General features: G+C 38.3%; 1 protein-coding gene across 1 annotated transcript; it reads right to left on the bottom strand.

Annotated features, from left to right (window-relative positions):
- Positions 1 to 12,228: 12,228 nt before the first annotated feature.
- On the bottom strand, positions 12,229 to 13,748 carry LOC131321063 (uncharacterized). Its single transcript, XM_058352080.1, has 3 exons — positions 13,293 to 13,748; positions 12,803 to 12,920; positions 12,229 to 12,617 (listed from the first exon to the last, which is right to left on the bottom strand). The coding sequence occupies exons 1-3, from the start codon at positions 13,746 to 13,748 to the stop codon at positions 12,301 to 12,303; spliced, it is 891 nt and encodes a 296-aa protein (XP_058208063.1). The 3' UTR covers positions 12,229 to 12,300.
- Positions 13,749 to 17,103: the final 3,355 nt, after the last annotated feature.

The following is a 17,103-nucleotide window of genomic DNA, read 5'->3' as shown; positions in this document are numbered from 1 at the left end:
ATTTCAATTATGTCAAGTAGATTTTCACTTGCTCCTATCTCACTAGATATGGGTGAGTAGTTTTCCAAGGTTAGGTCATGGGGTGATTAGCACCTCATGGCTCGGGCGAAAATTGTATTTTGCACCCAATAAAACTTTAATCGTTGATTTGAAAATTGATGTGGGGTTCGGGTTTGTTTGTCAAATTACCGAGGTGTTAACCTCTTTGATCATGTGTAGGTGGGAGCATCGCCTACCCATCACACATGATGCTTAGAGCTCTGTCGCTCGTGGTATTTGCCAAATGAATTCTTGAGCTAGCTTGGTTCTCAAATTATTTTATCTTCCGATTTGAGAACTACAATCAAGTATCTTAAATTGAGTAGTTGGGTGAAGAGTGTAATTTAGCTCGAGTCTCGGGTGTTAATAATTCCTAGACCTAGCCTATCTTTTCTCTAGTTAATTCATTTTTAATTTAGCCTTTTATTTCCACCGTTAAAAGTAAAACAAAGTTGGCTGTCTAAAAGCCGAAAGCCCTTACTTGCATCTACAAATCCGATCAAGCTATATAATTATTTCCTTGGGTACGATCCCGGATTTCCGGTTTATTATGCTTCAACCGACGTGTTAAGCCCTACGCTTGGGGTATTATTCCACATTATCATCGGAGTAAGCGAAGCATTTTTGGCGCCGTTGCCGAGGAATGTTATGAAAGAGCAAAAATGAATTCGAAATAGGGTTGAATACTTTGATAAGAGAATTGGTTGACTTATGGGCTAGCATACATTCTAGATGAGAAAGAATCCGATGGAAATGGGGAGCTTGAGGCACAATATCATGAGAAGCCGGATGAGGATGGCGACTATGTGTGATGGAGTTGGTGGTAGTAGTTTTAGTAGGCCTTTTCTCATAGTATTCTTTATTTTTTCTTCGTAACTTTGTTTGGTGCTTGGCCGGCGTGTGGTCATGTCTTGGGTAGTTTAGGGTCAGTAGTAACCAAGGGTAGATGAACCATGCTAGCATATGGTCACTACACTTTTTGTAGTTCATTTTCTTTTGTATCCAAGGTCATTACAAGCTAATGAAGTCCTTAGTTGATCCTTAGCGCGCATGAATTCCATTTTGATTGATTGTCTGATAGTTGCATAATTAGTTGCATGGCATGCTTTCCTTTCGTTATCCAAATATCATCTGCTAGTTTTCAATTCTGTTGAATAAGTGCTTCGTTGTTTGAGGCATAGTATTTCTTGTTCACTGTTGCCTGTTTGTCAAGCACTTCTTCGGTGGATATGCTTTAGTCTGAATTCACAAGTTTTGTGTCCGGTATCCTCCCATTGTTCGAGGACACAAACTATTTTTAGCTTGCTCTTAACTTGCTTGATACTCAGCCTATTTAGTTGGATGCTGAAAATGTGAGTTGTAGAAATGAAATAAAAAGCCGGGTTGTTGAACTCTTGTTAGTTTACAATGTTGAGCATGTTTTAAGTTATGATAGCGGAATGAATTGCAAGGTTGCTAGTTTTCAAATTTCTTCGTATTTTATTTGCTAGGGACTAGCAAACCTCAAGTTGGGGGGTGTGATAAGCACCCGTTAATGCAATGCAGGGTGCGCTAGTATCTAGTTTTAGTTAATTTCATCGCTTAATTAGTTGCTTCTTAATTGCGTTTACTCATAAGGTATGTTTTTAGTGCCTTCAGGTAAATTGTGTGAATAAGACATATTTTGACATCATCCATGGCCCGAGTGCGTCCAAGTACCCGAGGAACCAATGAAAACCCTTTCGGCCCCTGAAAATCTGTCTAAGTATGGAAAAATCACTTTTCGAAAAAATATCGATTTTCGAGATAAAAAATGGCGGTAATTGATCCTTGAATTTTTCTAAGAGCAACTTCAAAAATTCAAGGTTTTATTCAAAGATTAAGGTCATGTTTTGAGCCATTTATTCGATAGAAAAGTGTGTTGTTTTCTGTTTTACACTAAAAGCTGGGGGTCAACATTTTGATTGGATTGAAATCTCAAAATTCTGGTAATGCCATTGTTTCCAAATGGGGGGTACTTCCTTATTTTCATTAAATAAATTAAAGTAAAGAAAAGGTAAAAGAAAGGTTTAAAATGCAATTTTTACTTAAGTTTAGAGAATAAAAATAAGATGCTGTGGAGATTTGCCCGAGCAGAAGCAGAATTGCCCGAGCATAAGGAGATTTGCCCGAGCAGAAGCAGATTTGCCTGAGCAAGAGGCAGGCAGCCAAGGCAGAAGATGACGGCCAAACATCGAGCTATTGAGCTCGGCATCGATGTCAAGGGAGAAGGTCCATCGATGCCGAGCCCCTTAGTGGTCCAGTCCCTTAACTATCTCGGCATCGATGGGATGTACCGTGTTACATCGATGCCGAGCCCCATAGTAGAGCACTCTAAGACCGTTGCCATCGATGCCGAGGGGCTTAGAGGCGAATTTTCAAAGCATCTTGAAAATATTCCAGGCGCGGATCTACATAATATAAAAGCTTATGTCATTTTGTAAAAAGAACAAGTAGATAGATTCAAGTAGCATATTTTCTAGATCTAGATTAGATTTCATTGCAATTCAAATTGTTCTCGAGTGTTCTTCATTTTTCAGTTTTAAATACTTTAATTTCTGCCTTTAGTTGTTAGTTTTTGATATTGTTGTTTTAATTAAAGTTGTTCATTTACTCCCGATCTATCTTAATCTCTAATTTTCTTCTAGTCTTGTTATTTCAATTATGTTAAGTAGATTTTTGCTTGCTCTTTTCTCTCTAGATATGAGTGAGTAGTTTCAAGGGTTAGGTCATGGGGTGATTAGCACCTTATGGCTCGGGCGAAAATTGCATTTTGCACCCAATAAAGCTTTAATCTTTGAAAAATTGATGTGGGGTTCGGGTTTGTTTGTCAAATTACCGAGGTGTTAACCTCTTTGATCATGTGTAGGTGGGAGCATCGCCTACCCACCACACATGATGCTTAGAGCTCTGTCGCTCGAGGTATTTGCCAACTGAATTCTAGAGCTAGCTTGGTTCTCAAATCATTTTATCTTCCAATTTGAGAACTTTAATCAAGTATCTTAAATTGTGTAATTGGGTGAAGAGTGTGATTTAGCTCGAGTCTTGAGTGTTAATAATTTTTAGACCTAGCCTATCTTTTCTCTAGTTAATTCGTTTTTAATTTAGCCTTTTATTTCCACCGTTTAAAGTAAAACAAAGTTGGTTGTTTAAAAGCCGAAAGTCCTTACTTGCAACTACAAATCCGACCAAGCCATATAATTATTCCATTGGGTACGATCCCGGATTTCCGGTTTATTATGCTTCAACCGACGTGTTAAGCCCTACGCTTGGGGTATTATTCCACATTATCATCGGAGTAGCGAAGCAAAAATTATTTGCGCAAACACATTATTTTTGAGCTTGAAATTGTCTTATTAAAAAATAAATACTTATATCGAGTTTCGGAACAGGGCCTAATTATAAATTATAAAGAGCGTCTCGATTCCGACTGGACCCAAGACTGTACGACCGATAATCATACAGGCGTTGATACAATTAATGACCAGAACGATTAAGTCTGGAAAAGCAAAGGAAAGAAACCACCTCTGAAAAAGCCCAATAGAAATACGGTTCTGCTAACAAGTGCCCTTAGGGCACAAGTTTAGGTGCAATAAATATGAAATAGTTTTCAACATTTCCTAAAAGAAAGTCTTACAATAAATAATTTTCTTTTCCCTCCACTGCATTTTCTACTTTTTAATCTCTTTCCATTTCCCTCCCGCATTTTCCTTTTCCACTTTGTCTCTAGTTTTGTCGTGGACCATTTTCTCGACTTCATCATGCTCTAAGATTTATCAAGTATAGCATTAGCAGGTGACTAAAAACCAATCCACGCATCTAACATAAAAATTAAATGACAAAAAAATACCATGGAAGGACATAAATAAAATGCGACATTTATAATTTAATTTTTCGCAAAATCCTACAAGAAAAAAAGTTCCTCTTATTGATCCAAAGCAAGGTGATGTTTAAGAAAAGAAAAGAAAATACAGTATTCAAAAAGAGTCATCGTCTAATACTTCAACGAAAATATAGGATTCAAATAAGATGATTGTATACGTGGAACCCCCTATCGGTTAGTCATTTTATGTTGGAAGATGTCATGGGGAGGGTTTGTGACGCGGCGGAATTCACGAGAGACTAATTAGCGTACTAGTCCAAACGAAATAAACAACTCGTTGCAATGAGCAATTCTTGCGCACAAGAAAAAGAGAGAGAATCTCTGCAATATTATTGATAAAAGTTTAAAAGTTGAATAATTGAATAGGTTACAGCCCTTTTTATAAGACCCTAACTCTAGAAATCCTACTGTAAAAGAAATAATAAATCATGCCAAAACAAGCGGCATTAAATAAAACATATTTCCTAATTAATTATAATAAAATATTAATTCTTGTAGACCAAGAATCCTAATAAAGGCAAAAATCAAAATCAAACCGAATACGGAAAGTTAATAATTCTAACCTAAACGAAAATATTCCTAGTCAAATTCTTATTCTAAAACAATAAAAATAAAATACAAAAACTCTCCATTTTTGTCCTACATCAGTCTCTTTTTCTTCAAAAGAACTCGCCCTCGAATTCTCATTAGAAACTTGCCATCTGCCTTTCCAAATAAATAAATATTTGGAATACTTCAACTTCTCGCTCGTCTTCCAATAAAAGTACACTTGCCGAGATAGTTTTTCTGCACACTTCAATTGATTGACAATTTTCACAATACGAGAATTGAGTGAAAACTCAAACTGCTCCAACCCAAGAAAATCAATAAATTGAACGTCATGCAGAAATTCCAATTTCTCTTTATGTTGATCCATCGCAGAATTAATTGGTACATCATGTATGAATGATGTAGCATTAAGAGATCTTGTACCAAATTCACCATTGGGACCACTCATACTTCCGTGTGGCTCACAAGGCTCAATATTAGGGAAGACATCATCATGTCGAGAAATTATAGGTCCTGATTTATGACTTTCCTCTTCCTTTGGTTCTCGTACTTGATACAATGTTGCGATATTTTCATCTTTGCTTGCAATTACCTCATTGGTTGCACCTCCATCTAAATCCAACCGATGTTCGAGCATAGGGGCACTCAAACATTCCTCTTTGCCACCAACTTCTTCATCACCAGCTTCTTCTTCGTCACCAAGTTCAATCCGATCTCCCTCCTCTTTTGCAACTTCTTCAACATCTTTGACAATAATGGTTGTATTCTGTTGCTTTGGCCCATATTTTTCCTTCAGTAATTCCTCATAGTTCCAGGGCAAAAATCTCTCCACCAAAAGTTTTTTAATTCTCGACCATGCATGAATTCGACGCTTGCCCAATCGATCTCTTGACGATTGTAATTTTAACCACCATTGTAGCGCCGGGCCCGTAAGCTTCAATAATAAAAACCTCCACCTTTGTTCAAAAGGAGTTTTCGTATACTCAAAAAAATCATCAATGTCCAATATCCAATCCAAACGATCTTCAAAAAATTCAAGACCACTAAATTTTGGCAACTTATTGTAATACCTGAAATTTGTTTGTCGCTTTATCGACTGATAATCATCATGGCCCTCGAATAACTCGCCTTCAAATTCATTCCTACTATCGTAGTGATAATAAGAATATCCTCCGGAGACGTTTTGGTGAATAGGTTGGTTGCGGGCAAATCCCTCAACGCGGTTCCTATTCTGGTTAAGAGGTTGGCGATGGGCAAATCCCAACGCGCGATCCTTCTCAACCCTTTCTGGCCTTTGGCGAATTTGTAGAGTCAACCCATGCAGTAAATCACGGATCTCTACAAACTGAGTGCGAGTATCTTGACGGATTTCGGCTAACTGAGTGCTTCGATCCTGCATTTGTGTTCGGGTATCCTCCATCATCTTCCTTAGGTCAGCACGCCCACGACCAACGTCAATGGGTGTGTCTTCAACTTTGTTTGGTGACATCGAACCAGGCAAAGCCTTGCTCTGATACCACTTGACGCGGCGGAATTCACGAGAGACTAGTTAGCGTACTAGTCCAAACGAGATAAACAACTCGTCGCAACGAGCAATTCTTGCGCACAAGAAAAAGAGAGAGAATCTCTGCAATATTATTGATAAAAGTTTAAAAGTTGAATAATTGAATAGGTTACAGCCCTTTTTATAAGACCCCAACTCTAGAAATCCTACTGTAAAAGAAATAATAAATCATGCCAAAACAAGCGGCATTAAATAAAACATATTTCCTAATTAATTATAATAAAATATTAATTCTTGTAGACCAAGAATCCTAATAAAGGCAAAAATCAAAATCAAACCGAATACGGAAAGTTAATAATTCTAACCTAAACGAAAATATTCCTAGTCAAATTCTTATTCTAAAACAATAAAAATAAAATACAAAAACTCTCCATTTTTGTTCTACATCAGTTTGGTTTAGGAATTGTCCTAGTTAATTCCTAAACAAAGTTGATTCTCTAATCTACATCGGACTAATAAGGGCATATGAGAATAAAATACACAAATTAATTACATGAAATACTCATTGAATAATGTTTCCTTGTGATATTTGTGCATATTCCATATTTATTACATCTTCCATATTTATTATACCAAAACTTGTAAATATTCTATACATATCGCATGTTAACTTGTGCCCCGGAAGCATTGGTTAGCCTTTGCCATAGAAATATAGAACTACTTCTCACAGGGAGACATTACACAGTAAGTGAATTTACCCTAAACAAGAATTAAGAAAGAACCAACCAATATAATTTAATTTGGAAAAAGAAAAAGACTACTACTACGAATCATAATCTAAATACAATCCATTACTAATAATAACTGATGAGTATATGAATTTTTATCACTAATTGCCATGCTTTTCGGCAGCCGGCGGTACTGCAGGATGGCAGGCTCCGTCCGGACGGAAGGGGGCAAGTTATGGTTTATAAGAAAAGATCATTCTTACTTGTACAAGGCCTTTTAAAGCCGTGAGGACAGGTCAAAGCGCATAGGAACTTTGCAGTTAAGCGTACTCATCCTATTGCAATCCAAGGATGGGTGACCTCACTGAAAAGTCTATGGGCTTTGAGCGTCCAAAGCGGACAATATTATACAAAGATGGAGCGGGTCGTTACACAAAATGCTTATGTTTCTTTTGGCTTTTGTTTAATTTGGTTGGGTCCGCGTTGAGGGGATGCTTATGTTTCATCGTTGGGTTGTGTTAGCTAGAGTTTTATGAGTATGGTCTTGTTTGTATAGACAAGTATGGATGTTCTTTATAGTTTGATATAATGGGATGTTTGCCGGAAAAAAAAAAATGATGGGAGAAACATGTACAAGAGCTATCCTTCGTTTTTAGGAGACAAATAATATATAGGGGTGTATTACATATGAGTCTATAGACTGTAAAGGAAAGTGCAACGAGGGCTGGCCCCTGATACTCACATGCCAATTCTCTCCGAACTTTTAAACTCCTTTTTTTTTATTTTTATTGTAGTTTTTCACGTAATGCCATTAACTATTCAAATATCATTATTATGCAAGTATTCCAACAAAAGTTAGGTGTAATTATGGTCTTATCTAAGCCTTATGTGAGCCTTTTTAACTGTTAATAGATCTTCTGGGTTTACTGAACAATTTATTTCCTTTCTCCATTCTTTGGTTTCATAACTACTTTGCTAATATTGGGGTTAGGCCTAAGCTATCTTGCGATAGCTTTTTCCCAAAATGGACCGTCTTTGAAGTTATGAAGCTAAAAGTGGCATACCGGAAAACCGCCATCGTTTCTGTACCGCAGCATGTCATACAATGATTATGAATTTAACTGATCTTTTCTTTCGATCTTGGGATGTGTGGGGGGCTGAAATCACCCTTGACCCTTCTTCCCCTTGTTGACTGATGAGGGTGCTTGCCGAGTCTGGAGAGGTTTCCGCCTAATCTGGAGAGGTTTCCACCGAGCCTATGGAGGTTGCCACTGAGCTTGGGAAGGTTGCCACCGAGCTTGGGGAGGTTGCCACCGAGCCCGGGAAGGTTGCCACCGAGCCTGGGAGAGGAGCTTGCCGGGCCGTGGAGAGGAGCTTGCCGGGCCTGAGAGGTCTCTACCGAGCCTAGGAGGTCTCTATCGAGCTTGGGGAGGTCTCCACCGAGGTAGGGAGGTCTCTACTGAGGCTGGGAGGTCTCTACCGAGCCAGGCCACTGAACCTGGTACCTGCAAATCGGAGGGGGGTGTTCCTCTGGGGAGAAGCTCCGATGAACAAGTCAGTAAGTAGAGAAAGGACAAGTCAGTAAGTGGAGAAATGAGAAGTTTAGAGAGAGAGAGAGAGAGAGAGAGAGAGAGAGGCGTGTTCCTTTTCTCTTTTTCCAGACCCTTTCACATGAGGGGGTGGTCTTGTATTTATAGGCAAGCTTTGGAGTGCTGAACCGGTAGGCGGTACGCCCACGTGCATCGTACTGTTCGGATGACGTAATATGTCAAGAGATTTGCTTTATCACACCTGTTCCCCACCTGTTCACAAAAGCTTATAGAAGCTTCGAAACCGACCTTTGGATATTTGTTAGATCTTTAGGGAGCAAAATTCAGCTGAATGTTAGGGAAAATGATCGCCTAACATTAGGGACATGACCGCCAAACGTTAGGGAAATGACTTCCGAACGTTAGGGAAACGACCTCCGAATGTTTGGAACGTTAGGAAAAAGACATCCGAACGTTAGGGAAATGTCAGCCGAGCGTTAGGAATGTTAGGAAAATGACCTCCGAACGTTAGGAAAACGACCTCCGAACATTAGGAACTTTAGGGAAAAGACATCTGAACGTTAGGGAAATGTCAGCTGAGCATTAAGAACGTTAGGAAAATGACTTCCGAACGTTAGGGACGTTAGGAAAAAGACATCTGAACGCTAGGAAAAGACCAGCTAACTTTAGGGAAAGACCTGCTAACGTTAGGGAAACGACCACTTAACGTTAGGGAAAGACCAGCTAACGTTAGGGAAACGACTGCCTAACGTTAGGGAAAGACCTGCTAACGTTAGGGAAAGTCTATCTAACATTAGGGAAAGACCAGCTCACGTTAGGAAAAGACCGCCTAACGTTAGGGAAACACCAGCTAACGTTAGAGAAACAACCAGCTAACGTTAGGGAAACGACCAGACCAGCTAACGTTAGGGAAACGACCAACTAATGTTAGGGAAACGACTGTCTAACGTTAGGGAAAGACCTGCTAACGTTAGGGAAAGTCTACTTAACGTTAGGGAAAGACCAGCTAACGTAAGGGAAACGTCGCCGAACGTTACGCCTCCTGTAGCTCTTGATGCGAATGGATCCACAAAGTGACGTGTCTGTAGCAAAGACTGAATTGGTTCATGACCCCTCTGGATGATCCAAAATTGTGGATTTTTCGGCCCCCTACGGGATGCCATTTAATGAGAAGATGATAATTTCAGCCATTTAATTGTGATTCTTTATTAGTTAAAGTTAAGACTCGCAACAGCCAAATTTAATTTGCCGGAGTGAGTTGGAATTTTGCGAGATTCCAATGCTAACATGGAGTATTTTGGATGGTTGTTTGGAATAAGAGTAATGAAGCAGGCCGATAATAAAAACTAGCAAGATATTCACCTTACTTCCAACATAGTTTTTCATCTTTCCTATTCTAAATACACAGCATTTTCTATGAGGTGGCGCATGGCCGTATATGATAGGTGTGTTCTGCTGTCCATAGATTGAGTGGCTCTGTTTGCAGGTTTATATGGCCATCATCCTCAAAGGTACCACAGAAAAATTCCAGGCACCTCCTAACAGGTGATTGTGCGTGATTGAATATGGCTTTACATGACATAGCACTCCTTGAGATGTTTTTCCCATTGTCTGCTCCTATGTCTGCAAGTTAAGAATAGCTTCGATCAAAATGGTTAATTGTCCGAGTATAATTAATATTTTTGAGCTTTATGAAAATTAAAGCATCTTTGCTGTCAGACTTTGGTACATTTCTCTGAGTCCTTTACAAAGTAGCAGAATTCAATTCTGGGATTACTGCCAAGGTTGTTAACGAATTGCACTACTTCTGCAATCTTGTATCTCAGAGAAGTACTGCATCCTAAGGCAATGTTTCTGTCTTATCCAGCCATTTCTCTAAGAGCTCAGAACAAAGCAAACGGGCATCACATAAAATCTAAATGCAATTAAAATCATTAAAAAAAACAGATCATGAAATTCGCCTTAGGATCGCCAAATCTAAATAATGGCATTTGGTTTTCTCTAACTCACTGGAAAAAATGAGCTCCCACCAATAGTTATCCAACGCATACTCCAACCAATGAGCACGACACTAAGCAATGAGCACAAGACGACATGCTACGCACATTGCAAAAAAGTGTCTACAAAATGTCGTTGTTAAAGACAGGACTCCATGGTATGACATAACAACTACGAAATAAGCATGGCAATAAAGAAAAGGAAGGGTAAAGTTCTCCATCAAATGGAAATATGAACTATCTTAGATGGATGAAGATGCTAAACATATTCAGTCTTGATACTTCCACATAGGAAGGAACTGAGGCTGTCTATGAAGTGTACCCTTCCAAAGTTCCAATAGTAAAGATGCTATGTGATGCCCATAAAGCAGTATTCAGAACAGTATTCAAAGAAGTGCCAATTCCTATTTATTGACGCGATTTTAGGAGTGCAATTTTGTCCACCCTCTCTAAAAGAGGGTGAACAAAAGAGGGTGAACAAAACCCTCTCCCCTACTAGCTAAGAGGGGAGGGAGGGACCACTCTTAACCCAACCTAAGTTTCTATGCCTAATTTCAAAAAAACCCCTGAACAAGTTAGTTTTTACTACTACTCCCTCTCCTGAACAACACTTTACCCTCTCATTCATAGTTATGAAAAAAAAACTAAGTAAGATCACAAAATTAGCAATTTTTTGATGAAGCAATTTGATGCCGATAAAAGATGTACAACAGTAGAAGGTAATCAAAGGCCAAGCTCTGTGGTTCGCACCTTACTTAAGGACGACTCTAGTTCACCTTACAAAGAAGTTAGTCCATCTGCTTCTAGCAGCAGATTGGACAGTCAACTCTACCATTTTGCTGAGAAGTTCCCTATGGAGAATGAGCTTATTATGAACGAAGTTCAACATGAGCAACATCATACATTTGCAGATAATTTGAATGTCACTTCTGAAGACCAAAGCAGGATGAAGGTTAGTGAGTTGTTGTGATCATTAAATTTGAATCAGCATAAGTAAATGACTGTTGCCAATACAAGCACCATTTGTAGTCCTCTGATCTCCATTCCAAAAGCTGAGATATGTCCATTTCCATAAAAAGCAAACTTGTTTACATTAATTTTCAAATGCCGAACCAGCTGGCACTGGTTTTGGTTGAGTCGTTGAGAATGGAATTTTGCATGTTTAGAAACCGATAGATAGCAGAATGGGAAGATGGCCTACTGATAGAAACATAAAAAATAAAGCGTTCTTTAGGAGAGAAAAATAAAGTGTTGATCAGGAGAGGGAGTTGTAGTAAAAACTAAATTTAAAGAAATAACAAAGGTTCTAAAAACTGAAAACGTATCAGAAATTTAAGTACATATATCACACACGATTAAATTTTTGTTAATTATCGAAGTGCAGTGATCAATACGAGAAAATGAAAGTATCACTCTTCTTAATTGCACTTTTAGCAGCAAAAGTAGTGATTACACTAGCATAATCAATCTTTTCCTGTCTAAAATAGGCTTTTTTTTATTTTATATGTACGTAGTGTGCCATCCTATAAACAAAAATGCTATGAACATATCCAAGTGTACATCAATTTGTACATCTTTTTTCAAAAGCGATTGTGGAACGTCCCTCTCCATGTTTACTTTTCGAATCTCTGTCATGTGATTCCCTTCTTATGCTTTCGAATTCCATCCTTTTATCATTTATGGTAATGAAAAGTTTCTTTGGGGATAAAAAAGGGAATTAAGATGAGCCAAATATATTAAACACATAATACAAGCATTGGAATGAACAAAAAGAAACTAATAATACAAGCTTATATAGGATGAACCGGAGTCGGCATGCATAGATATTACAAACAAAAATAACCTAAATTGTGTACTTGCATAAAATTAAAAACCAAGAAATTATGGATGTGGCTCCCCAACAACATAACTGGGAGGCCGAGCAAAAAAAAAAAAACAACATAACTGGGAGCATAAGAAAGAAAAAGATAAGATGTTCTTCCACTGAAAAGAAGGATTGATCGACCAAACCTACTGCACCAAGCAGCACTGATCAGTTGAAGACCCCAGCCCACAGAATCAGGAGTGAAGTCAAGATCATGTTTAGGATGCATGTGTTTGCAGATGAGTACTCCGTCTGTGGAGTTGGAGGTGGAGGAGGAGGAAGCGTATTCACATTGATCGCCATCTTAAGACCTTGAAGGCAACGATCTCTACTGCTTATAAAGTAGTAAGATTTAGCTTCGGTTAGTTTAAAAATATTGTTCGCGTCTTCTGTCACGTTCATAAGCAAATTTTTGTCATCGCAAGAATCGTAACCACTTCGACCTACCTCTAACACGTCGTAATGATTTATGTTGTAAACAAACACTGCAAAAGTCCCAGAAAATTAAGAGCATAGGAGCATTGTGTTAGAATGATTGCATAAAGGATAACTGATATATAACTAAGAATCTTCACAATATATATATATATATATATATATATATATATATATATATATATATATATATATATATATATAACTAAGAAGGTAAAGTTAATGAATTACGTACTTAGAGAGTCTCCAACCATAAACTGTTCGTTAGCGGCCCACTCCGTAGAATTCAAGTTCATGGTCCAGCCTTTCAATCCACCAACTTGGTGATAGTCTATGGATTCGAGTTGGACAGACTGCGCAGGAAACAGAGACATCGTTAGCATCCCTATAATACAAGCAGTAAGGTACATCTATATATACTCAGTCACCCAGGGATATATTACGCAGTAAGTGAATTTACCCTAACTAAACACTAATTAAGAAAGAACCAACCAATATAATTTGGATACAAAAAACGACTACTACTACGTACTATGAATCATAATCAAAATACCATTACCATTACCATTAACAATCATAATAGAATCAATTAAGAAAAGTTTTTTTCCCATATCAAATTCTGATGTTATGCAGAATTTTCCCCTCCGAAAAACTTCCAAGACGTTGTTATATATAGGAACTACCTTTGGGAAATCAGGAGATCTGACTTTAGGCCGGACACGTACCTGAATTACTGCTGGAAAAGAGTTATCAAAGAGTTGTTCTGCTGAAATATACGGATACCCTAGAAACTGATGAACTTCATTGTCAACTGGGAGGTTTCCAAGAGGCGAGAAGGGTGATGTTTGATTGATAACGAGGATGGAGACCCGGCAAAAGCGAACGGTGGGGTATAGGTGATCCTCTGAACGGGCGAATTCGGTCCCTACCAAAGCACGAAACTCTGGAGGGATCGAATGGGAATCGTGAGGGATCGGGAACCGTATTATGCCGGGGAATTCATTGGTTTTTGTGGGATCGGGATGGCAGAGACGGCCCATGGCCTCATCTGTTGGAGAGGTGAATGAAAGTGGCAGCAGACCGAGTAGGAGTATTATCTTGACAATATTCATTGCTGCTGAATTAATCCCCACAAAGGATGAGAAGAAACGACTCATGATGATCAAAGAAAACACGCACATGTGTGTATCTCTCTCCCAACATGCATGGGTAGTATATATATATTTGAGTAACGCGTGCCACGGGGATTCCATATTCCATCAGGACCTGGTTTTAAAAAGATGGAGTAAATTATTAATTGCTCTTATTGGCCTATTGACTGTTGTTTGGGTTCTTTCGGTTTTGAGTTCGTATGGGATTTGAACTCTTAGTTGAGTTGGATTTGGATTTGGATTTGGATTGAGATTGGTTGGATTTTAGAGTTTCAAATTGGTTTCTTACAACTCCTTCACTCCACGGACTCCACCGTCTATCATACGCTCTCTTGGTCCATTTAAATGCTGTTAATTGGCGTGGTAATTCTGGACACAATCCGTTAACATGACACGGAATTGGAGGGTTGGGGACAGCAATTTTTTTTGACACGAATACGAATATAACATGGCCCAACCGCACAAAGATTAAACGGGACGAACACGAGTTACACTCGCATAACTCGAAAAGAACACGGATAACTGTTTAACTTTCATATCGACTTGTTAACCCAAATCAAGATGAACACGATATGGTGATGCCAACCCATAGCCCGTACTTTTGTTTCCTTAAAGATTAATTTTTTGATTGATCCGTTGACGCATACGTGGAGGGTGGAACTACTGGAGCTAGTGCTACTCCCAGATGATGCTCAAATGGTTAAAGCAACAGATATGGAGGATCGATGGGTTTGGCATCACGCTAATTGGGGTGCTTATATGGGATTTTGTTATATGCATGTGGGAGGCAAATTCAACGTTGTGCGCGGAAGCTTTGGCACGGAGAGCAGCTTTGGACTTCTCAATAAAGTTGTCTGAGATCAATTGTGGTGGAGGGGGATTCTCATCAACTGGTTAGGATTTCAGCCAGAGAAACTGCATGTATGTCCGGCAGGGGTGGATGGGATTGCATGTAGAAGATATTCGAAGGGCAGTGCCTAATTTTATGGGTTGTGAATTCCGGTTTGTTCATCGAACGGCTAATTCAATTGCTCACGTTTTAGCTAGTTCGGGTTTGCGAGGTCCTCATATTAGGATTTGGAAATTAGCTAGGTCTTCTTTTTAGTTATTCGGTTCTCTCGAGCACGCTAATCACTTACGTTGATGTATTATTGTTGATTATTTAATAAATGCCATTTTGAAAAAAAAAATTAATTTTGAAACTTTTGAATTTTCTATTCAGTAGAAGATTTGAATTTTCAAAATCATGCTTGATCGATCAACATGCGTAGTAAAAAATTAAGGTAATTATAGAAAAATAAATAGTGCACCCGTCCTAAGGCTGAACCACGCCGTTTTGCTGTTTTCATACCACCCCTTTAGTTCAACAACTTTACCGTTTAAGAAAGTGTACGTATTGGAATACGATTCGTTTTTAAACTGAAAACATATTAGAGACTTAATTACACTACACGAGATTAAAAGTCAGATTTTCACCTACTCACATCAATTTGCATAACGGATCAACCGTGGTCCTAGCACGCCCGTGCATTTTCTCGATCACACGCCAACTATCGTTGAGTTCTCTTTCTCTTACTTCTTGGAGAAAAGTGCATCAACAGAAGTGCATGTGTGTTGTGAGTCCGAGTGTGAGTCAAAAAGAAAAAGGGTGAGAGTGCAGCCCCTTTGGGAGTTGCCGAGTTCGCTTGTTGTGAGATGAGAGGAGAATAGATGGGAGGAAAAAAAATAGAGATATGGAAGGTGAGTGGAAAACATTATAAAGAGCCATGGTGTTAGGTGCTTGATCGATTTCTAAACCTAAAATAATGGGTTGTCCCGAGTGTAAAGCTGAGACTGATGTAGTACAATACCCAGAAAGACCGGAATCGAATCCACTAAGGACGGTGAAATGTGTGCTGTGAAAACTCGAGTTGTAGTATTAAAAATAGCTCTTAGGTAGCCACCCCTTGTTTTTTTTAGTTGATTAATTAACTAATATTAACAGATAACTTGCTCAAATGATTAAAAAGAGAGGCACGGTCGTAGGGAATCTGGCGCTCACTACCCAATCAGAATCCACTCGCTTTTCAAAGTTCTAAAATGGTTAAATTTTAGGGAGAATTGGAAACTCCGAAGAATGCGAATCCTAAGGTTGTCGGTCCCGTACACAGCGACGAACAGATTTTGGTCTCCCGTTCCCGCTCACATGAGTCCCAACAATGCCTCGGATTCGTCCAACGGACGTAGTTTTCACTAACTAAAATTATTTAATTAAATTAATGTACTGAAAAATTGCGAGACAAATCCTAATTGGGTCGCGGCGCGCCTTTACCTAGCGACCAAACCTCAGAAAAATTACTCACACATTATTAAAAATAAAAAGAATAAAACCCTAGAATTAATCATGCTTTTTAATTACGCGAGATAAAAATAAATAAATAAACAAAAGATAACAACTAATTGAATACCGACAAACAACTTTAATAAAGAACAAAAATCAATATGAATTACCGGAGTGCGAAGATTTACACAAAACTTCAAAAACTTGAAATAAAAAGAAAATCTGAAAAGAAGAATACGAAACTGCAAAATAATATTCGAAATAAAAAACGATTTGCGAAGCTCTCGTTCTCTGTTTCCCTTGTCAGCCCCGTTCTTCGTTTGTATTTTACTGTAAAAAATGTGCTCCCCAAAAAAGAGATCTCTGCAGATCCCTTTTTATATTTTTTTCCGTCCGAAAAAATTCTCTTCAAAGCTGCTGCTGCTGCTGCCTTCCTTTATATAATAAAATAAAATATAGGAGTAAAACCTATTCCTCCTTTTGTTCCAGCCGACTTCAACATTTTTTCATGGCCCACCATTTAATCAAACCAAATCTAAAATCTGGGGCCATCTAATACATATATATAAGTCCAATTCTTTACTTTCCCTGAACCAACCTCGGCCAATTACTTCCGAATTATTACTCGGATAGCAGCCCATACCTTCCACTTGATTGAATTCGAATGGCCCAACTTCAAACACCGTTTAATATTTAACTTTGCATATTTTCGTATCCAACTCTCCAAATACTTACAAAACAACAATTAAGCATTAAATTTCAAGTAACAATATTAAAAAGACTTAACAAAAATAAATTAAAGGGCGTTTATGTGAACATTTATGTGCCTATCATTAGGAGCATGGAAAGGGTTTTTTCATTTCACTTTGTTGGTCCTGAGCTGACTCCTATCAAAATTAACAAGCAAACAAGTACGTACTATGCACCTTTTTGTTTTTTTAAAGAGAATAAATTTTTTACACCGCCAGTGTAAACATGTGTTTTCTTCAAATCAATTGCATTGCGACACGTATCAAAACAATTATCCAAATTAATAAAACATAACGATGTGGCGTAATACATTGA

Source organism: Rhododendron vialii, chromosome 3a, assembly GCF_030253575.1.
Source record: "Rhododendron vialii isolate Sample 1 chromosome 3a, ASM3025357v1".
Lineage (NCBI taxonomy): Eukaryota > Viridiplantae > Streptophyta > Magnoliopsida > Ericales > Ericaceae > Rhododendron > Rhododendron vialii.
Note: the sequence above shows the minus strand (reverse complement) of the source record. Positions and strands in the feature narration are given on the sequence as shown.